At 52.6% G+C, this 23,531-nt stretch overlaps 1 protein-coding gene across 3 annotated transcripts in view; it reads right to left on the bottom strand.

Annotated features, from left to right (window-relative positions):
* Positions 1 to 21,983, bottom strand: part of RGS3 (regulator of G protein signaling 3) — a 108,595-nt gene extending 86,612 nt beyond the window's left edge. For 2 of the 3 annotated variants that reach the window (XM_060014280.1, XM_060014283.1), the window contains exons 1-5: positions 9,562 to 9,635; positions 5,548 to 5,629; positions 4,680 to 4,785; positions 3,544 to 3,895; positions 2,649 to 2,688 (exon numbers count right to left, since the gene is read on the bottom strand). In XM_060014280.1, the coding sequence (XP_059870263.1) occupies positions 2,649 to 2,688; positions 3,544 to 3,895; positions 4,680 to 4,785; positions 5,548 to 5,629; positions 9,562 to 9,615 (634 nt within the window). In that variant the 5' untranslated portion in view covers positions 9,616 to 9,635. Of the gene's footprint in view, positions 1 to 2,648; positions 2,689 to 3,543; positions 3,896 to 4,679; positions 4,786 to 5,547; positions 5,630 to 9,561; positions 9,636 to 12,066; positions 12,123 to 12,686; positions 12,778 to 13,971; positions 14,033 to 21,943 lie in introns of those variants that run through there. The other variant, XM_069540756.1, reaches the window with a different exon arrangement.
* Positions 21,984 to 23,531: the final 1,548 nt, after the last annotated feature.

Genomic DNA, 23,531 nt, shown 5'->3' on the forward strand with positions numbered 1-23,531 from the left:
GCCTGGAGTGACTGAGGGACTTGCCCAAGGTCATCTGGTCAGTAACTGGTACAAAGCGGAATCAACCCAACCTATGTGGCATGCCCTCGTGCCCCATCTCCACATACCCTGGATAGTGTGTAGCAAGTGGGCTTGATTTTCCAAAACTGATTTTTTGAAGTATTTTTTTTAAAAAACAGTCCAAGTTATAACCCAGCTACTGAGCTCTGCGACGGCAAACTCCTTAACTTCCCACCTGCTACCGCTTACACCCTCTGGTCTAAACCCCCATATCACCCCTTAAACACCTGCTTCACTGACCAAACAGTAATTACTCGGCTTTGCTCCGGCTTCCGAGGTGAGCCTTGGCAGCCATCCGTCCCCCGGCCGTGGCGAATCTGAGGCTGGGCTGCTTTCACAGGGCAAGGGACAATGCCAAGGGCACCCGCAGCCCTGGAGATCACGCCGACGACAGGCGGGCAGGCACCACAGGCCCCAGAAGGGCACCAGACCCCATTCTATTCAGGTTGGCTCAACCCACCCACCCTCCTGCAAGGAGGCCGAGCAGCCCAGCCAGAGGAGGAGACAGAAGTCGTCACCCTGGCGACAGCTTTAGCCTCTGGAGAACCCTGAGTGCGTTTAAGGGAAGATCTGTACCCTGAATTCCACCCCTTCCTCTGAACCCACGGACCAGGAGCTAGGAATATTTGATCCCTGGTAAAGAGCAAAGATGTCCTTGGATACCAAAATAATTATCATCGTGAAGAATAGATGAAGTCAGGGCTCCTCTGGTGGCGCAGTGGTTAGGAATCCACCTGCCAGTGCAGGGGACACGGGTTCGTGCCCCGGTCCGGGAAGATCCCACATGCCGCGGAGCGGCTGGGCCCGTGAGCCATGGCCGCTGAGCCTGCGCGTCCAGAGCCGGTGCTCCGCAACGGGAGAGGCCACATCAGTGAGAGGCCCGCGCACCGCGATGAAGAGTGGCCCCTGCTCGCCGCAACTGGAGAAAGCCCTCGCAAAGAAACGAAGACCCAACACAGCCAAAAATAAATATTAAATAAATAAATAAATTTTAAAAAAGGAATGAATGAAGTCAGGTCAAGTTCTTAATATAACGCATTCAAAAGTTACCACTGTTATTAACAGCAGCATCATTTCCTCGCTTGTCCCTCTCCCACAGCCTGCGTGACTCTGCCCTTCTTGGTTTACTAAGTACTGTATTCTCAGAGGGGAACCAAAACGTGGACAGAGGGGAGGACACCAAGAGGCATCTCTCGGCCGAAAAGGAACCACACCAGCCTGCCTCAACCCACACATCTCTCCAGCTCCCTTCTCCCATGAGCAGTCTGCAAACCTTGGAGGCAACCAGAGTCACTCCCCTTCAGTCAGTCACTCCAATAAAATTCTGTTGCGTACCTGCTGTCTGTCAGACCCTGGGACCAGCATCAGACACACGGAGGTGAGCAGGCCTAGGCCCTGCCCTTAATGGGGTCACCATTTAGCAGTGACATCTCCACTCTAACCTGATGCGGCAACTAAAAGCTTTTTTAAAACTCAGTGTTGAATCTCCATCAGACTTTTCTCCGGAAGGAACACAGATTCATTTCCAACAGACCAAGCCCTAACACCCAAATGCCCCAGCCTGGAGAGAACAAAGATGGCTTCCATCTGCAACTCTGAGCCTGATGGGAGCCCTTTTCCCTCCAAAGGGCACCTGCTCTAAGCAAGCGTCGTCTTCATGCTACTGACAGAGGGGGACAGCAAGGAAGCAAGTCTGCAAGTGGTTGGGAAAAGGCCATTCACAAAGAAGGAGGTCAAAGAAGGAAGGGCTCAAGCATACCCAAGGTCAGCACCATGGACCACCAGGCAAGGTTGGTCTCAACCTTCCAGATACCACCTGGACTCCAGCCAGCTAGACTCAGGCCAGCGCAGAGAGGGCCTAAAGGAATGCCCAGCCAACTCCAGCAGCAACACTGATACCTCAGGTTTCCTGGGAGAAGGAACTGGTTTTGAGCCCAGCTTCTCTCCCTGGCCCTTAAAAACTAAGGTCAGGATTTGAAGGACAAAGGAGAAAAATCCCTTCAAACAGCAGAGCCATCTGTGCACTTCAAAGACAGCTAACTTCTGTGTAACATCACTCAGCAAATAGGCTGCCACTCAAAACCATTATCTCCTTCAATCCTCCCAACACCCTCTGAAGTGGGAATTATCAGCCCCGTTTTATAGATAAAGAAACTGAGGCTCAGTGAGGGGACATGAGTTGCTCAAACTCATACAACTCCAATTTGGAACCTCCCAGCTCCAAGTTCCGTGCCTCCCTTCCGAGCTGGCCTGACCACAGTGCCTACAGCACCTTACATATATTGGTTGCTCAGTAACGTTGGTTGAATCTCAGCTGAATGCCTGAGTCCTGAACACCATCTGTTAGACTGCTCTGGGAAGATGCCCTCTCTTCCTCCTTAGTTCAGGGTCCAAGGAAGAAAGACACTGGTTCAGTGAGGAAGAAAAAGGTCCCAAGAGGAGACAGACTCTGTGTCAAAATGGGGGGGGGGATCTTGACTCTGTTGGGAAGGTCTCCCAACTCAGAGGAGGAGGTGGGGCCCAGCCTCGCAGCTAACCTCGCCATCTCTCCGGGGCTCAGAGGGCACAGCAGCAGAGGAGAGACTCACCTTCGGGGATGGCATCCTCCTGGTACACAGGCCGCAGCAGCTGCGAGGGAAAGACATAGAACTACCTCAGCCCCAGGAACGGGGCAGACCACCAGGCAGGCTGCTCAGTCCTGGCCTGGGGACAGGAGGGGAGCACCTCAGGGCACGAGGGCAAAACAGCAGTCCCGCTAACGAGCTGAGAGGGGGGCCTGGAGGGATCACAGAATCTAGAATGTTCGAGTTGAACGAGGCTTTAGCTGTCATCAAGTCTAACCCCTTGAAGTGTGTTCTGTGAAACACTGGCACTTGGGACGCTAACAACTCCGCCACAAAGGGTGCACCGTCAGGGGAGTTTGAGAAATGCTCGGTTAAACAAGGGTAAACCACCTTCTTCACTGCAGATGCCCTCAGAGCCTCAAATAGGCTAATATGCATTGGGAATCTCCCAGAAGAGGAAGAGAGTATAAGGTGTTTCTCAAACTCATTTGACATCAAGAAACTTTCTTCCCAGAGTATCTCCTGGGACCGATATTTTGGGGCACACACGCTGACATTCCATTACTCCATCTTACAGCTCCTACGACGGCCTTGCTGCCTACCACGCAGCCCATTCCGCTGAGGATAAGTGCAGACTGGCAGAAAGCTCTTCCTTCTTTTGAGGTGAAATCTTCTACCGTGTGACCTCCCATGGTCCTGGATCTGTGCCCTGAGGCCACAAAGACCCACCTGCTGTCTCTGCCGGGGACAGCCCAACAGGACAGCCCTATAGAGGCTGGAGCTAACACATAGTCCACTTCCCTGCTCCCCACTCCAAGCCCCTGGCAGGCTCCTCACAACACAACTTTGAGTCTTCGCATCTTCCTGGCCTCACTCAGGGACCCATGCCCTTCACCTCCCCTGAACCAGCTGTCCATACCTGGCTCCCAGGGTTCAGCGGGGCCAGGATGATGTAGTTGGGGTCGGCGGGGGCAGTGGCACGGGACAGTGCAGGCAGGGTGTGCTGGCCCCCGCGCTTGGTCACCTCAGTGTAGCGCTCCCAGCCACCGAGCAGCAGCCCATCCGAGCTGTCACACACCAGGTGACAGCTGTGGCGCTGCTCTGGCCGTGCCTGGGCCCCGTGGGTGCAGTTCTTCTCCCGCTTGTTGGGGGGCGACTGGAGGTCATGGGTCGACTTGCAGGACGCCCGCCGCAGGACCCCGCCATCTGGCCCCGGCTTGACCTGGGGGACCATACGCCACACAAGCAGGATGATCTCGCTGGGGCAGCTCCTGGAAGTTGGAGGAGGCGGGGAGTCACAAAGGGAAGTTGAGTCTGGGGGAGACCAAAGTCAGCCATGGTAGGGGCCTGTGGGGGCAGAGAGGAAGAGAGGGGAAGAGGGCAGGGAAGCCCCAGTGCCAGAACAGGAAGGGATGCAGAGGCCATCTGAAGTAGAGACAGCAAAGGGGTCCCTTAGGTCGACTCTAGTTGACTGGCAGAGGCTGGGAAGGACACTGAGGCCAAGGCCAAGTAAACGAGAAAGAAGACCAAACTCAACTAGCGACGTGCCTCCTGGACACAAAGTGTTATCAAGGAGGAGCAGGCAAGCCACGGCCTGTGTACAACCCCTCATCCGGTCATTCCAGAAGCAAACCTAAAATGGGCCACAAGGGCTTTAACCCAGAGGGTCGAAATTTAGGAGACCCCAAAATTTAAAGAATAACTGTTTAATTGTGCAATTGAAAACGTTCGCAACATCTACGCATCCTTAGGAAACCAAGGGCTTAGCTCTGAGGTAGCAGAACTAATGAGCTAAAGTAGAGAGCGACCCCCTGGAGCTGCACCACGAACCACAGGGTCTGTTTGAGAGCTTCTTCCCCGCTGTCTGCTCTGGGATCCAAAATCGCTCAGAACCTGAACCTTCCAATTTCAGGCCAAGAAACTGATTCCCCAAGGAGCAAAGTGAATTGCTCACGGCTGGGAAGGAGGGACGGGCGAGGCGTGTGCCCAGGTCTGGGGAGGGGAGGGGAGGTGCGCCCCAGCCCGAGGCCCCGGGCTGCCCGCCGCCCCTGTCACCGGATCTCGTGTGCCAGCTCCACGCATTTCCAGTGCTCCACGGGCCTCTCGTTCAGCTGCAGCACCGTGTCCAGCTGCTGCAGCCCTGCCCGCTCTGCCGGGCCCCCTGCAGGGACAAAGAAAAGCCACTCAAGGGCTCCTGAAGCCCACACCCCCCTCAAAAGCCCCGGGGTCCTTTGCTTCCAGTGACCTTGGACAAGGACCGCTCCCCTCTGTTTCTTCACCTGTCAATGAGGGGCCAACCTCGGGGGCTCTCGGGGACCTTGAAGGGAGGCTCCCCTTTGCCCTCACTTCCTCCCTGCCCGCATACCCAGTACTGGCTGACCTCTCTCTGCTGTCCACCTCCCCGCCAGGCCCCCCTCCCTGCCCAGGGCCTCCCGCCCCTTGAGAACCCTTCCTTGCTGCCAGGCTCACAGGCAATGGGGGCACCCAGATCACCATGTCCCAGCTTCTCCACTTTGGATGCTCACTCTGTGACTAGAAGTCTTTTCTTTGTGAAAAATAGGGAGGGAATGACTATTTTTAAGTGCTAATCAGGCTGGAATAGGATAAAATACTGCTTCCAAATCGAGTTCATAAATGACTCTCATTTTCCCATGCAGCCATTACTGAAAATATAGGTTTAGTTCCTGTTTGAAATGATTGGGAAACAAAATATAAAAATCTATTTTCATTTTGATTAAAAACAACAAAAAAAAAAGAGTAGGTGTATTTTCATAGACCTCACTTTCATCTGTGGTCATTTAAAAATATTATTCTTCTCGTTTTGAAAAACCAGGACACTTTGCTCCAGTTTAGGGCTCCCCTTTCAGTTCCAACATCTTGTTTGCAAAGCCTCGGGCTGGCATCACCCGAGACACTCACTCACCGGAATCCACGGCCTGGACTCGGACCGGAGAGTCGCAGCAGATGGTGAAGCCGAAGCCGTCCTTCCCCCTCGGGATGGTAATCTAGGACACAGCCCTGCCCAGTTACTCCCAGAAGCCATGAGGCTGCTGCCTCTGCTCCAAGGTCGTGAAGAACACAGTCCCCACCCCAGAGCCACCTTCCTCTCCAAGGCTGCTGGAGCCAAGAAGGAGGCTGGCCGGCCCCTCGCTGTCCCTATCTTGGCCCAGGCATCTTGAGCACTGGGTTGTGGGCCAAGCAGGAAGGCTGGGAGCTCAGGAGGTAAGCCAGGCCCATGTGGAAGGGCCCAGACCGAGCCTTGGAAGGCTGAATCTCGCCTTCCTCAGCCCTGGCAGACATGTGGCCTAGCCCTTTACCCAAGGGCCCACTGCACTGCACGTCTCCACCTCACCTGTGACCCACTGCCTGCTCGGTCCCCTCCTCCTTTCCCCAGGGGTTCATGGAGCGTCAGCCCAAGGCTGGCCCCATGCTGAGGGCCCAGAGACAAAGCTGGCCTGTTGGCTGCCCTCCCAGAGCACAGGGGAGGCAAGACAGGGATGCACACACTCACCACCTCAGGCCAAGGGGCAGGGGACACGTGCTAGGGGTCTCAGGGCCGTCCACTGCCAGGGCCTCAAGGTATCAGTGAGGGCTCCCGGGTGAGGGGGCAAGTGAGGGCACAGATAGGCTTCCTGGCTGAACCTGAACTAGCCAATGACCTCACTGTGCCTGCTGCAGCCTGTGTGCATGGCAGGTGCACAACCCCTACTTTCAGAAGTCCCCTGAAAGGGCCCTGCCACCTGGATGCTCTTTTCAAAGCAACATGCAATTATTGAGCTCCTACTGCATGCCAGGCTCTGCTGAGGTACCAGGTCATGAGGCCTTGGTCTCTGGCTCCCAGAGGAGCATGAGGGTACACTGATCTCTAGAAAGCAAAGCAGGTCATGTTAAGCAGTACAGCAAAACGTGAGGATGGTGCTGGGAAGAGTCCTTTGTGCTTTGACTTTAGATGACAGGCCTGGAGCACGGCAGGAACCAGCAACTGCTCCGCTAGTGAGGACAGCGCTGCAGCCTCCCACCAGCAGCGGAAAGCTGGCAGGGGGCGGCGCGGTCTGCTAGCTCAGTTCAGTTCTACCTTGCTGCATGCCCTCTCTGTGCACCCCCAGTTAGGCTTTGGGAGGGGTGCAGAAAGCCCAGCCCCTGCCCACTCAAAGAGCAATTCCAGGCTGCTCAGAGCAGGTGTATGAGAGCAACAGACTAAGGCAGTTGAAGTCAGAAAAGGGGTCTGGCGCCCTGGATGTGGCGTGGGCCCCGGTGCAGCATGGGGTAGGGCACCCCAGGCAGGCTGAGGAAGAAGCCAGCTCAGCAGCCCTGAGAGAGGTCAAGGGCCACCGCCTCGTTAGGAGACTGCTGTCTCCTTCCTTTAGGGGTTACCTCTTCCAGGCTGGGTGCCCGGCATTCACCTGCCAGCTGTCCCAAAGGCCAGGCATGGGAAAGGGGGGGCCGGGGAGCCTGGGGTGACCCAGGCCCTTGGATGCTGCTGGGGAGGCCCCTGAGGCTCTGCTTCCCACCAGCCCTGGGCCTGGATTCAAAGCGAGTTTGTAAAACAGGAAATCTGACAGACAAGGGGAAGGGGCGGGGGGGGCAGGAAAATACCCTGTTCCCATAAGAATTCTGGGAAAACACACAGCTAAGACAGGAAGAGAAAAAAAAATGGAAAGAAAGAAAGAAAAACAAACTCTGGAGTGAGCGCGGAAAGCCCAGACTGAGGCCAAGGGACGATGACAGGAGCCCAGTCCACTCCATGCAACCAGCAGGGATTTTAGGGACCTCACAGCCCACCCTCAACCCAGGCAGAAGCTGGGATGCGAGCATTTTGCTAGCACTTCCCCAGTCCTACACCACCAAGAGCCACAGCCCCTCCTGCCTGGGGTGCGGCTCTGGAAAACCAGTCCCAGCACCCAGGGCTAACAGTTTGGGGGCTGGCCCCAAAGCTGAATCTGGAGAGAAGGAGGGTGCTCCAGAAAACAGCCTGTTCCCCGCATCCAGGTGGGACTGTGGACAGGAGACCCCTCTGCCTTCCTGGGCACCAGGCTAAGCAGAGCCAGTCCAGACAACAGTCCAGGCCAGCTGGGGGCTGGGAAGAGGGGAAGAGGAGACGGTGTTGGGAAGCAAGCCCCTCTCCTGCTCAGTGTGAGGGGGTGGGACTGCATAAAGGAAGCAGAATTATGCTGTGTCCATCGTGACCACGACCACGTTGAGAGGACAATGTCCAAAGAACCTGATCATCACTGCAGCCCTGAGGGAATGCAGGGCTAGTTTCAGTATGCCCATTTTACAGAGAAGGAAACTGAGGCCTGAAGCAAGTAAGCTCTCAGCCCTCCTCTCTGACCTCAGGTCTCAGGGTCAAGAGACAAGGGAAGCAGCCCTGCCCTATCTCTGGGACCTCAGCGACTCCTGGCAGAGGCCATCCTTCCTGGGGTGCTTCTTGCTCTTTCCTGTCCAGTGCAGGAACTGCTACTGCTCTCAGATCTCACCCATGCCAGCATCTCACTTCTGCCCTCCTGCCTGATTTCCGACCCTCTGTAATGCTAGACTTCAATCCCAATCCCTAAATGCCATAGTTATTGAAACCCCTGCACCAGGCACTTCATACATATTCCATTTACTTTCACAGCATCGTCACATTATCACCCTATTCCACTGACAGGAAGACTGAGGCTCAGGGAGGTAAACTGCCATGCACAAGAGTCAGACCTCAAGAAGGGCAGAGCTGGATGTGAGCCCGGGTCCGGCACAAAGCTGGTGCTCTCAACCCCGCACTACTTTCTAGCAGGGGATCCGTCTTGAACTTGAGTCCCAGAGCCCCAGGCCCGGACCGCACTCATGCCTGGTCCTACTGTGACTGCCAGAGGGTCCCGGTCCTCAGGCCTGTAGTCCCAAGTGACCGAGGACTTCTCGACCTCCCATCCAGTGCCCTCTGTGCCTCACCACCCCGCCATCCTGTTGCCAGCGTCACAGGGGCGCCTCTGCAGGCTCCAGGAGTGCGGGAGGGCCCTGAGAGCTGGGGACTGGAGAGAGAACACACGTGTCCCACTCACGGTGCAGGAGGCCCCTCTGAGCATCTCCCTGAGACCTAAGTCTGCCAGTTTGAAGGAGTTCAGGACCCAGATTCCAGGCTGGTCATTAAAACACAGAGGGATTTTTCTATACTTTTAAAATCAGAACCATTCCAGAGTCCCATCAGCTTGGACATTCCCAAAATCTGGACATCCCTTGCCTTCACCCTGTCTGACACCATGCCCTTTTTATAAGAAAAAAAAATGTCCCTCACAGTTCCAGAAGAGTCTTGGGGGCTAAGGGATCATCACTCCCACTCTGCCCCACGTCCTGAGACTGGAGGCCGAGGGCCAAGCCCTCTCCGTGAAGTTGGGCTCTGGAGCCAGAGGACTCCGGACCCACTTCAAGGCATCACAGCCACCCGGGAGGAAAATCGTGTGTGCGCACATATACGCAGACACATCCTACCTCACTCACAAGCACACACCAACACACGCTAGAACACAATCACACCTACACAACACAGGACAGGCACTGCCGTCCCATCAGAAGTAGGGAAAGTTAGCAAAAAAACACAAATCCAGCTGCTCAGCAGCCTCGCCACTTACAAACTCAGGCTTGGGATGCTCTTTTTAACCCACACGCCTCCCAAATAAAAATGACAGAAAATCAACTAGATAATCTCACCATGGACACCACCCAGTCAGTGGTTAGGATGGCGAAGAGCTGGCCTCGTCTGCCCCTAAAGAGGGGCGGCAGGTAAAGGCCACCTTGGGGCCAGTTCCTGCCTCTATCCTCCCCCCCAGATCACAATGAACCTGCAAGGGGCCAGGAGGAGGCAAGAAAGGCCTTGTGGGAAGACAAGTCCTGCTCGGTGAGCCCTCACCCCTGACCCCCAATGACACCCCATGCGCCCCCCAAGGGGCCAAGCACCCACCTGGCGGTAGCGGCGCTCCGAACACACCTTGCAGAGCCCATTGAAGCGGTTCATGGCTGCGGGTCCTGCCTCGACTGCCGCCCCATGAAAACCCGGCTCTCCCCCCCAGCAGTGGGAGCCCGCACTGCGCCCTGTCAGCCTGGCATGACCGCCCTGGGAAGCCCGCCCCGCAGAAGAATGGCAGGAAATCACCTCTCACCTCCCCAAGCCCTGTCTGTGCTGTGTGCCTCTGCACGATAAGCCCGAAGGCTTCCTGAAACCTCCGAATGACAAGGAAGAGGGAGAGTTTTATATTAAAATTCCTGTCAACTAGTTAGTATTCCCCGGGCCCCGGCGGGGAGAGGGCGCCTTTGTTCTGGCTGCATTCTCCGCCATGGGCCACTTTGTGATTCCAGTGTTCTCACAAACACCCCTGGCTGGAGGAGAACCCAGGCAGAAAACACGGCCCACTCTGTAACAACGCCGCCTCCCCCTGCAAATCCCAGGATCCCTGGTACAAACGCAGGGAACTAACTCAGCCTAAGAACCTAAGGATGCTTTGCTCCCACAGACATCCCACGTCAAGACAGGGAATACAAAACATCTGGAGTTTGCCTGCCACTCAGAAGCTACTTAAAAGTCAGTTTCCTCATCCATGTATGTGGGCTGCTTGAAGGATCTGATGACAGACCATAAAGTCAAGTTGGGAAGGGATTTCCAATCACTAGATAATCCAGCATCCTCTTTTTACTGGTGAAGAAGTGGGGGCCTTGAGCAGTTGAGATCACACAGCAGGGTGGGGTGGAGCTGGGACCAGAGCCCCAGTCTTGATTCCTGCCTTGTAGAGCAGCGCCTGGTGAGCCTAGAGCCCCTTCCACCGACCTCAGAGCCCCTGAGGAAAACTACCCAGCCACTCACATCCTTCATGCCAGAGACTGTCCCTTGGTCCAGCCCAGCTCTCGTTACTGTGACAGTGGTCAGGCCACCCAGGTTTCTAAGCCTCCATCCCTCCACGCACACGAAGAGGGAGTTGAACAGGTCACCTCTTGAGATTCTCCCCCTGCTCTAACCAAGTCTCTGACGATCGCCCACACCTTGCTGAGCCCTACGGACATCTCTGCGTGTGCAAGCCGAGGAAAATCAAACGCCCTCAGAACAACGGCCCCAGAGGTCAGGGCCTGTGTGCAGAGCCCGGCACGAAGGAGGACTCTCCCAGGCCACCTAGAAACCTGCAGTGTCGATGTCCGGGCACTTCTCACAAATCCCCAGGGAGACTCCCTGGTCACTGTCCTCTCTGTGCTCGGCATGTACACAGAGAGGGAGAAAGGCCTTTGCAGCTCCCCCACTGAAGCTGGAAGAAAGCTTTTAAACTTGTAATGAAGCCACGGAAAACAGAGATCCAGCAAGTTACTCTAATGCTGTACTATCCAATATGGTAGTGATTAGACACAGGTGCAATATAAATTTTAAAATAAAATTTAAAATTCAGGTCCTCGTTCATACTAGCCACAATTTCGAATGCTCAGTAGCCACCGGTGGCTAGCGGCTGCCATAATGGGCAGTGCAGCCCTAGCCTGTACGCTCTGTGAGGGCAGGAATCTTTGACAGCTATATCCTGGCACCCGGCACAAGGCCTAGCCCACGTAGATGTTCAATAAATACTTAATGAATGAATGAGTGAATGACTTGAGTGAATGAAAGGGGAAATGTCTTGTAGCTAATAATACACCTAAGTGTCATATATTATCATGGAAAATATCACTGTCGTATCTTCCCAACTAGGCCACTTGCAGGAGACAGCCATACCAGAAGGCATATTTGCTGGCTGTGTGACCACAGAGAGGGACCTAACATCTCTGAACCTTACAAGTCTCACTCATCTGTGAAATGGGTAGTAACAACCACCTCAGAGGTGGGAGTGAGGGTCATGTTAGATAACAACCGAGGGGCTACTCAGCACTGGGGGCTTGTTTCTCCCTCCCTTAGTGGTTAGAGAAAAGCAGAGATCACCTGCCATGGCCTGCAAAGGGACAAATTTGGATGAATTCCCCAAAATCCCTACAGGAAGGTTCCTCTCTAGCTTCAAAGCCCTAATGAAGTGAGGACCCATCGGTCTCGGGCTCAGACTCACAGCTGCTCCCTGATATCAAGGGGGCCAAACCGGAAGGGGAATTGGGCCACAGTGGCAGGGGAGGCAAGGGGCCTGAGGGGGCCTGCAGGAAAGGGAGGACTCGGCTTCAAGAGACCAAAAGTCAGTACAACCCAGACTCCTCTATTTCCAGGGGCCGGGGCCCGGCTCTCTCCCCACTCCTGCCCCAAGCTTGAGTAACCCGAGAAAAGCACCAGAAATAACCTCTTAAAAATGCACAACTTGCTGAGTTTCCAAGCACCAAGTGAATCTGAGTCTCAGTCACCGAGTGCTGCCCTGTTTAGGGGTCTCCTGGGCCAAGGGACTGACCAGAAGCAGGTTAGAGCCCAGAGCAGTGCTCAGGGCCCGTCAGTCCTGCCCAGGTTGTCCCCACCTACCTTGAGTTTCTCCCTGTTCTCGGTGTCCTCACCTCCCAACAGTCTCAACAAAGGGTCTGGAAGGTGACAGAGCAGAGTCAGAAAGTTTCTGCTGGCATCTAAGTGCCCGTTCCACAGACCACCCAGAGGATGAGGCCAGGGTGCCAGGCCCATGTGGAGGACAAGGTCACTGCTGGCCCCCAGGATGTGAGAATGCCCAGGCTCGGGCCAGGCAGGGGCTCAGGAGACAGATGGGTGCATGGGAAAGACAGAGCAGAAGGGGAGAATCCTCAGGACCCACAGCAGGGCCCACATGGCCTGTCTGCAGAGGTGGGCGCCCCAAGGTCAGCCAGGCAGCCCAGAGGGGATCCTGAGACCACGGACCCTGAGGAATGGCCACATGGGAAGGTCCAAAAGCCCAGCCCTCCATGAGCTAGATAAATAAAGGAGTCATGGGCATGAGGCTGCCTGCAGGCTGCATTCTAGCAAGCACTCGTGAGAAGTCCCTGGACCCAGGGTCTGATGGCAGCCTAGGGAGACACATGCCACAAAACACAGGGACTGAGGCTACTACACAGTGGAGTGGGGGGAGCCCTGGGGGTCGGCATGTCTGGGCAGAACTGAAGGTGGTGGGCATGCACCTCTCAGGGGCCGCAGTCTCCGCCTGGCCACCTTCAGGTGCTTGGTCCGGCCCAGGTCCTCTCCCAGCAGGTAGTACCAGCCGCTGGTCTCCTGTCACAAGAGAAGGCGTGACATGCTCAGAGGAGACAGAGGGCACAGGTCAGGCAGCCACCAGTCCCCGTCAAAAAGCAGCAGCTGGACAGCCTCCTCAGGAGCAGCGTCTCTGCAGACACACACACTCCAGCCTCCCTTCCCCGAACCCTCGCTTCCCACCTCCAGGAAGCCCTCCTTGATGCTCCAGGCAGAGATGATCCTCCCCTCTGCCGACTTCCCACGCCTCTTGTCCCTGGAGAACAAGTCTACTCACAGGCTTGCCTCCCCCACTAGGCTGTGCACAGGTTCCTTGATGTGCCTAGCACTGTGCCTGGTACACAGCAGGAGCCCAATAAATGTTGACAGAACAGAAGGAAGGGAGGAAGGGAGGGAGGGAGGGAGGGAGGGAGGGAGAGAGAGGCCAGAAAGCAGGCATCCTGAGGCCCCTGAGCAGTCCCCAGGGGCAGACATCTTCTCCCAAGAGGGAATAAGGCCAAGACTGCAGTCAAGACAAGATAGTTGGGACCAACATGTAGGATAAAGGGTCCTCAGCCACCTACCCCAGACTTCACTTCCAGGACACAGAGCTGGGTGGCAGGGCCACCTGGCAACTCCTTGCAGCAGGCCACCAGGACATCTCCAGGGATATGCAAGAGGTGCACATCCCTCCCCTGCTCAAAAGCCTCCAATGCGGGGAGCGCCATCCAAGCAGAGCTGCGTAAGGGTCTGGCCACCCAGACGGAGGGGCCTCTAGGTCCCAGAGTCCTCACCCAGCCTGAAGAAAAGCTCCACAGAGGATGCTCACTCCATCCCTGAGCACCTGCTAGGCCCAGAAACCTGAGACCTGGCAAACAACGTCAAGGCAACCCCTGGAACAGACCACGAGAAGCACCCGTCCCTCATCCTCCAGGGCAGAGAGTGCTCTGAGCTCTGAGGGACCTGCCTGTGTCCTTAAGGGAAGACACCAGACCTAGAGCCTTCTGGGAAGACTTGGAGCCGCCTAACAACTGGTCTCTGACAAGAATGAGCCAAGGCAGGAACCCAGACCCTTGGTCACACCGGTAACAGTGTTGTTATCAGGCCTGGGGGCACTGTCTCAGTGGGGCACCATCTCACTGAAGCCCCGCCGCAGGGCTTCCAGACAAAGGCCTCTGCCTGTACCAGCCCTGGCCTAGGTGGTCTGACCCTGCCAGAAGCTTCCCTAGGACCCACCTTGTCCGGAGTCAGGAGGGACTTCACCCCGAAGCTCATGCAGCCGATGAGTCCACTCTGTCTGGGAGAACAAGAGAAGCTCGAGTGAGCACCTTTTCATTGCACCACATCGGGAGGTCGATTGTCAAGTGTAACATAGGTTTGCCTGATGCACTGTGGTTTACGAAGCACTTTTACCTGCATTGTCTCATTTGATCTTCCAACTTTGTGAGTGAGGCTGGAGCTATTCTCTCCACTTCACAGAGGAAAAAACTGAGGCTGAGTTGATCCCCTTGCCAAGGTCACAGGACTCATTAGTAGTAGAGTCCCATGGGAAGCCAACCACAGAAGCTCAGAGTTACCTCGGAGGTTTGAACTGTTCTGGTGCTGGTAGGTCTGAAGAGCCAGTCCCCAACGGGAATTTCAGCTCCCACGTCTGCTGGTGATGCTCAATCCAGGAGAAAAGTTATGGGACCTCAAGCTCAAGAAGCTTTGTCTTAGGTCCAGGCAAGGCCTGGGCAGTGCTTGGACAGTTCCAGGTCAAGGTCCAAACCAACCTGACACACAAAAGTTGCCAAGACCACCCTGACCTGGCTGCCAGTGGGCCAGTACACACGAGCCAGGGTCAGGACTCATGTGCAGACAGGCTGAGTTCATTTGGGTCCTACTTGACTAAGGGTTAATTCAAAGCTCCTGAAACATGTCCATCATTGAGTTCCAGTGTGCAACACTGAGGGACTGATTGATACCTGGCAGCTTCCAACAGTGATGGCATAGATGAATATTAATGAAATGCCAAAAATAATATTGCTATTTTGAGATAAAAGCAAGTTTACAAATCTATAGTTTAATGAAAAGGATGTCCACCAAAATATTAACAATGGGTGTATCTGGCAGGTAGGAATAGAAAGGTTTTTCTTTTCTCCTTTGGGTTTTTACTGTTTTTAAATTTTCACTGGGAACAAGCACTACTTTAAGAAATCAGAAAAAAAAAAGTAGTATAAATGTATTTGAAAGTACTTCTATTCTACCACACCTTTCTCTACCCTAACACTAGAGTTGCTTTTGTTTTTTTTTTTTTTTCCTACCTCTTCTCTCTTAGCATATCGCCAACTCAGGCCTCTTCAGAGATTGGCTTAATAGCTATTAATCAAGAAACAACATGGGTATTAAGACTGGAGCAGAACCCTGATGGTTGACTTCAATATGTGAGGGACCCACACAGACGAGGGATTCAGCATGTTCTGGGGAAGGCACCATATCAAAGCCAAGGATGTAATGAGCTGCCGAGATGGGTAGTGAACTAACTCCCTGGAGATGTGCCCCCTAGGAGCCCGGTCTAAGGGGGCCTGAACAAGTCCACAGAACACCCTGAAGAGCCTGTCCAAGTCCTGTGCCCCAGAGCCTGCTCCTGAGATCCAGACTCAGTATGTCCAAGGTGGGGTCTGCGCATGGGGGTCTGGAGAAAGCTATCCAGGGGATCCTACAGGGCACCCACCCGTGCCTGCCCCAGTCGAGGACCGGTAGTGTACAACAACTTTATTAATACATTTTGTTTGGATTCTCCAGAAAGGGTGGCAGCCTACCGCCTGACAGTCCCAAGCAAAACAAAACTGGCTTCTTGCCGGGAGCCAAGCCGATTGAGGGCCAGGGATGCAGAATGCTGGGGATGGATTCTCAAAGCTGGTACCCCTCCCCCACAGATGCACACTCTGCACCAGGCCATGTCTCCCCAGCTACTCTCACTCTGCTACCACCCCCGCCCGCAGCTCTCTCTTCCTGCCCCTGCTTTCCTGCAGCCCGGGCTGCACCTGCTCTCTTCTCCTTCTTTGCCCCCTCCCATCATACCAGGCCATATTAACCATCTACCGATAGAGAACAGTGTAGTCACTCCATTAGAGCGACCCTTCCACATCCACCTGCCCACCCAGCACCAAAAACAAATACTCCTCCCTCCTGGCAAGTGGCCAAGTCAGCACTAATGGAGGGGCAGCTGCAGTGACCAACATGAGTGGCAGACACTGACCTGAGCTGACATCCCAGAAAAGCCTTGTCAAGACTTTGCCAGATTCCTCATCACTGATTTAATTGTGTGTGTCAACACATTCAAAAGCAACCCAGCTGGTATCTAGGTGCCCACACCGCCTTGCTGTACACTTTTCTTTCACACTGAGTATGGCTGTAACTTTCTAAAGCTCCAGGCAGGATGCTTTAGCTGTAATAAAGGCTGCCTCTCCCTGCTCTTCAGTAAGTGGAAAATTTCACCCCCTGGTGCTTAGAGAATACTAAATGGTTAATAGCCTCCCGTGAGCTTTGCTTCCTGCTAAGGGGCCTCCAATGATTTCATGATAATTTAGGCCAAGCAAATGGTCACAGTTAATGTCCATAAGCAGGAACCTCTAAGTGTTCTTCAATTAGCTACTTCTGAAGCCTGTTTTTGAAAACCTTTGGAAGAAGAAAGACTTTTTCTACATGCAGCCTGAGTACACGGTAATACGCTGGTCAGGTAATAAACTTGGGACACCGCCTGAAATTTCTCTAGGCACAAAGTCTCAGGGGCCAAGCCTTGGGTACTTCTGAATGCCAAACCCTAAGCTCAGTGAAGCCTTGACAAACGGATGAATCCATCATGCCCACGTTGGCAGGCACTGGGCAAGGAGCTGCAGCATTAAGGAAACAAGACAAACATTCAGGAATTTAAATACCAGTTCAAGACAGCAATACAAGGGATGTCACTAGACAGAGTGAGACTGAGAGATGAACAGTACAGGCAACAAATGCTGAAAGCTTAGAGAGGCAAGAGGTAGTTTAGGACTGAGATGCTCAAAGAAGGCCTAAAGAGTTAAGCCAAAGAGAAGGAAAGGAAGAGCATCTCAGGCAAAGGCAACAGCTGGTACAAAGGCTCAGAGGTAAGGCTTCATGGAACATTCAAGGGCAATAGTACAGCCAGCCCTCCATATGAAAGGATGCGGAACCCATGGATACGGAGGGCCGACTATACTGTACCACTTTATACAAAGGGACTTGGGCATCCGTGGATTTTGGTATCCACAGGGGTCCTGGAACAAATCCCCCATGGACACAGAGGGAAGGCTGTACTTGGCTCAGGTTACTTTTGAGCACAGGGTAGGAGACCCGCTACAAAATGAAAATGCATTATTTTAAGGGAATGCACTTTAATTCTCTCTCTCAGGGGCTTAAACTATTTCTGTTACAGACTTATCCCATTTAATCTCAATTTATTTTTAATTTGATGGCTTAAATCGCACAATATTTTTCCAATCATTTTTTCTTTCCTTAAGCTCAGTCCCCACCTCTGGTCACAAGCTTTCTAACTCTATGGCACTGCACTTGGCACTGAGGTTTTTTATAAAATAGTTTAAAGGAAAGAGCACAGAGTACCCAGGATAGCGTGCGACACACAGCAAGCAGCCTCTCCATGTGCGTAATTACTATTAGCATAAAAGATTACGCTTTTCAACACATGCTGTGTGTGTTTTGGGGGTTTTTTAACTTGGTGCATAACGTTACAATTCCCTCTAAGATTGTTCTCTGACCACAAGTTCTGAAAACACTATGATTGACACTAGAAGCTTCAGTTTGGCTTCTACCATATCATCAAACAAAACTTGTAAGTAGTTCAGTTCCATAATCAGTGATATTAAGGAGTTACTGCTAATTTTTAAATGTGATAATGGCATTGTGGTTGTTTTCTTAAGCCATCTTTTAGAGATTTATATAGCTGAGATGAGATGATGTCTGGGATTTGCTTTAAAATAATCCACTGGAGGAGGGGAAAGTGGGTGAGGGCATAAATGAAATAAAATTGGCCATATATTGATAACGGATGAAGCTGGGCTATGAGTATGTGAGGGTTTATTACATACTATTTTCTAACTTTGCATATGTTTGAAAATGTCTATAATTTCTTAAAAACTCACAGAACCTGCAAGCCAAAAGAAATCTTTGAGATCACTGCATTTTACAGGTGAAGAAAATGAGGCCCAGAGCAGGGAAGGGACCTACCCACAGTCTCATAGCGAGCTGGAGCCAAGCCAAAGTCTACTGCTCTGAGGCCTGGTTCTCCTCAGCTCCCACCAAGAGCTGAAACCACTGTGTGAGCTGAAATCAGCCGGCACCCCCCGAACTTCCTTGTAGATCATCTTGCTTCTCTAATACAAACTTACAGCCATAACTGGAAGGATCATGAGAATTCATGAAACAGATGCCCCCTTTTCATTTCCTAACTGACGGGACACTTCCCTGGCAGTCCAGTAGTTAAGACTGTGCTCCCAATGCAGGGGGCAGGGGTTCGATCCCTGGTCAGAGAACTAGATCCCGCACGGCGCAACTAAAGCCCGCATGCTGCAACTAAAAGAGCCCACATGCCACAACTAAAAGAGCCTGCGTGCCGCAACTAAAGATCCCTCATCCTGCAACGAAGAGCCCACACGTGGCAACAAAGATCCCGTGTGCCGCAGCTAAGACCCAGCGCAGCCTAAATAAATAAATAAATAATTTTTTTAAAACAATGTAACTGCCACATATTCAGCTGGATGATTTATATAAAACTACATTATAAATGCTATGAGAGGTAGCCTGAGGCCTGAGGCACAAGTGTACTGACACAGAAAGGGTATGGCTTTGGAGCCCTTTATCACCTGGGTGAGCTGGTCAAGTGTACTATAATGTGGTTTGGCACCAGGCTACCTGGATTTGCATCTTGTTTTCACCACGTGCTGTCTGTGTTACCTTGGGCAAGTTACTTAACCTCTCTGTGCCTGTAAAAGAGAGACATCAATAATGCCTACTTTACATGGTGTTGTGAGGATTAAATTAGAAAATGCATGGAATATGCTTAATGTCCACACACTTAGTGGACATTAAGTGATTAATAAATATGAGGTATCATATAACCTTGGGCAAGCTCCTTAGCCTTCGTAAATCTCAGTTTTCTCTTCTCTGAAGAGAGAGACAGTAATAATTCCTACCTCTCAGGGTCGCTGTGAGGATTAACTGAGATAATGCATGTAAAGTGCTTGGCACAGAGAAGAGTTCATAAATGTTTGTTTCCTTCCTTCTGTAATTGTCCTTCATGTTGTGAAGTTGCATGTCCGTCCTTCAGAGTAGCACAATTTGATCTGAGAGCGTTCGGCACAGAGTACCCAGGACAGTATGCAACACACAGCAAGCGCCCTGTCTGTCTCCTCCAGCTCAGAGGCCTTCTCATTCAGGGATGGATCAATACTATGCTTCCCACCTGCTGAGCCGGTCACTGCGGTGCTGGCACCTTGGGCAGGGCCATCTGTTGGGAAAGCAGGTCTGCCTGAGCTTGCTCTGTCCCTCTTGAGCTTCGGGTTGGGACTGTGACCACGAGTTTGCCTGTTTTGTTTAATAAGGAATCTCACTTTCCCAAAATAGGCAACAAGCAGAGACACTGCCTCTGTCACGCTGCCTCACTGGGCGCTGACTCACTTTCCCCGGCCTCACTTTCTTTTCCAAAAACCGCCAAGTGCACTGCTGCCCCTTCTGCAGCAGGCTCCGCCTGGCTCACTGTGCTCTCGCAGGAGAGTGGTCACAGCAGAGGGAGCGGCGACTCCCAGTTTGGTGTCTGCCTCCGTCCAGAAGGCTCGCCAGGCGTCCTTCTGTCTCTCCGCCATTCCTCCTCTGTCTCCTTCAGGGCTTTCCCTTCCTGTGCCCATCCCTTCAAGGCTGGATTCTGACCCTTCGTCCTTGGCACCTACTGTCTTCCTGGGTGGTCTCACCTGCTCAAAATTTCACCCACCACCTTGGCGGGCACGGCTCCCACATCTCCACAGACCTCTCTCTCCCCTGAGCTCCAGGTCAGCAAAGGCAACCCTCCAACACAGCTCTCAGCTGGCTGCCCTCCAGGCACCTCCATCTCACCATATCCACAGCTGCTCCCCCTTCCCCTCCGGTACACTCTGGCTTAGCTGAAGACGTCACCAGCTACCCAGGAGTTATCCTTGACTTCTCCCACTGCTCTCACAGCCAGATCACCGCTAAGTACTATTGGTTTAAGCTCCTAAATATATCCTGGGTCTGTTTCCCTCCTCTCTATCCCTACATCATCTCTCTCACAGAGTCACCACAAGAATCTCCCAGCTCCTCTCCAACCTCCAAAAGACCTACCAGAGTGATAGATCTAGAATACACACCTGTCACTCACCTGCTCAACACCCTTCAGTATCTCCCCGTCACCAGATTCCCAAACACCAAGCTGGCTGCATGAGAGTCACCCTGAGAACTTGGGTAAGTGCAGATTCCTAGGCCCTGCCCGTGAAAATTCGGACTTAATCAATCTGATGTGTTCCCTGGGAACCTATGTTCCTCACCAGCATCCCAGGTGATTCTGATGCATAGCCAGGACTGAGAACTACTGGCCCTTCTGAGAAAATTCACACTCCAAAGAAACCCTACAGAATGATCCGATGTGGTTTATGCCAGCCTCTTCATCTTACCTCCAGTCACTCCCTACTTTGTAATTGACCCTCCGGCAACACCAATGAGTTTGCAGATCCCTCTCCACTCCTGCCCTGCCCTCTGTACTCTACTGGTTGAGACTGAAGACTCTAGGGTCTAAATACCTGGGTTCCCATCTTGCCCCTACTGTTCCCTGGCCATGCGAACTTAGGCGAGTAACTCCCTTTCTTAGCTTCAGTTTCCTTTTCTGAAAACTTAAGACAAAAACACACTTTCCTTAGAGTTGCTTTAAGAACTAAATGAGATAATGCACTGTTAAACCCTGGCTTGTGGTCAACACCCAGTAAACGATTGCTCTTGTTTACGATATCAGTAAACGATAAAGTATCAGTAAATGATACTCTATTGAAAGACAAATCTTTCATTATGAAAGTTGAGGAAGGCTCAACTTTAAAAGCATACTAGCTATCAGATTTAGGGTACCAAAAAGCACTGAGCCCAAAAATATTTTCTGGGTCTAAGCTGGTGAGCTGAGCTGACTTTCATTCACCTAGGCCCTTTTCCGGTCACCATTCTCTTCTACGATTATTGGACAAATGTTACTGGCCACAGAGTCTCCCAGATTTCTCGGGCTGAACCAGCTGAATGAGGCCCTGCTGCTCACAGCAGGCCATGCAGTCAAGTGCTCTCACCCACTTCCATTCCCTTCCCTTAGCAGCTGATTCTCACCCTCACCACCCAGCACTCTTCCCTTGCTCTGTACTGGCCGCCATTACTAACGACCACATCCGCCTCCTGCGTCCTGGGCTGCCTGAAATCTGTTAGGTTTCTCCTACACAAAACTCTGCACCTCCTAAACTGGCCTCCTCATGGCAGCCTGAGCCCCCCGCACGTGTTCCTGCCTCTTTGCCTTTGCTCGTGCTGTGCTCCTGCCTGCAATGCCCTTTCCAGCCTACTCTCCTTGTCTTATTCTTGAGCTCTGCCCCAAGTTCAAAGTCCCACTTTTTGCAACGAAGCCTTCCTCGATCGCCTCAGCCCATGATGAACTCTCCTTCTTCCCACACTTACTGTCCTATTACTCATTTTGTTCCTTTATTCCTTCAGCCAATAATCACCAAACATCTACGTGCTAGGCACTGGGTACAGTGGTGACTAAGAGAGAAATGGACCCATTTTTCATGCAGCTTCTGCTCCTGTGGGACTGATCCTGTGCGTATTGTGACTGTAATTTGCCTCCATGCAGAGCCTGGTGTCCTCTTCTGAAAGTAGGTGCCTTGAGAGCAGAAGCCACATGTAGGCTGGCTGGCATCCCAGTGGCCAACACAGCGTCTTGTTGATACCAAGGGCTCAGCAAATGCACGTTGGTAACACGATCCTTGGCATCACCTGGAGTGACGGGGACTCAGGGGAGCGGCAGCCTCTCAAACTTAGCCACCACCATTCATTTATCCAACAAGCACTAACTGAGCCCCTTCTGTATGCTGGCCACCTGGCTGCCACCCATGAGCCCAGAGCAGGATCTCCCCTCCAGCTCAGCAGTTCCCCTCACCTGGAGTCACCTGCCCTGTTCCACACTGTGACCAGAAGGCGCTTCTGTTCGTCTTCCTCTTGGACAGGACTGCAAAGCAAACCAGACAGTCAGTGTGTTAGCAGGGCCGAGCTCCAGTCCAGACCCACGGAGTCCAGCATCAGGGCAAATTTTGGAAATAACCTGAATACCAACCATAGGATCTGGTTAAATAAACTACAGCACAAATAGTGTGGGAGATGAGTATTTACATTCATGAAAGAGTTTACATTACATTGTTAGGGATGAAAAGGAGGTTACAACACGATACTATAGAACAATGCCATCTTTGGAAACACACACCCACACAAATTCGAAGATCTGAAAAGAAATACCACAGAACATATCAGTGAGTAGCAGGACTTGGAGTGTTTTCTCTCTTCTTCTTCTTGTTTGCCTATATTTTCTATTTTTCTACAATAAGCAAAATTACCTTGTGTAGGAAGGAAAATAACAAAATATGATTAGTTTTCACTAATAGGAAAATACAAAATATCCATTACCTTCCCATTGGTCCCAGAGTTCAGGGATGAGGGGAAGAAATAATAACAATAACACCTGACACTCTGTGTTATACTGTTTCATTTACACCTCCACTCTCTGAGGTTGCTACGTTATTAGCCCCATTTTACAAATAAGGAAGCCAAGACTCAGAAAGGTTAGCAAGTTGGGGACAGTCGGGAGGGGAGGCAAAACATCCCTCAGCTTGGAAAATTCCTTCTGCTAAAGGAGAAGGTTTGTCCTGAGGCACAGTGGGAAATTGCCTACTTTTTTCAGGGGCTGCCAGTCTCAGGCTGGACATTTTAGTTATGAGAACCAGCCACATGATACCGTATCACTGTGGACCTTGCTGCTGGGCCAGGTGCCAGGGAGGCAAGGACACAAGTAAATGAGAAAGCAAAGATATCCTTTAGAAGTCACTGTTTTTCTGCTTAGATCTGATTCTAGATTTGGCAAACAGAGCTGTTTCCAGATAAACAATCCTTCCCTCTGCTCTCGAGGGCCCAGCTGCTCCAGACTCTTACAGGAAGAAGTGCTCGTGGAAGACTGGGTCTCTGCTGTCTGGAATGGTCTGCGTCTTCTGACAGCGTAGTCGATTATCTTCGGGGACCAAAGAAATCTTGAATTGGAGAAAAGTAAGGGTTAGCCGATCTCAGAGCCATGGAATCACCTAACCCCAGTGGCTGACTCTGCACATCTCCAAGCTAAAGGCTTCCCAAGTGTTCTTCAAATCAGCTTCTGCAGCGGACAGAGTGGAGTCCTCAATCAAATGCCAGGAAAGAAAGAGGAGCCCTGGGCTGGAGGCACTGCAGTCAGATGCCAGGACAGGGCCTCATAGGGGTGGTACCCAGGAGGCAGCACCAGGCCCAGGCAGAGATGGGGTGCAACTTGACCATCTCTGCTCTTCCTCCAAGCAGAGAGGTTCCCCCAAAGCACAAGGCCTCTTCACTTCTAAGTTCCCAGCAGCTGCTGAGTGCTCCCTTCCCAGGAGGCTCCAGGCCAGCCTCTGCCAAGGCCCCCCACCCACGCTCTCGTCCTAGTGCCATGCATCCCCCGCCGCAGGTTCCCA

Source organism: Delphinus delphis, chromosome 6 (assembly GCF_949987515.2).
Source record: "Delphinus delphis chromosome 6, mDelDel1.2, whole genome shotgun sequence".
Classification (NCBI taxonomy): domain Eukaryota; kingdom Metazoa; phylum Chordata; class Mammalia; order Artiodactyla; family Delphinidae; genus Delphinus; species Delphinus delphis.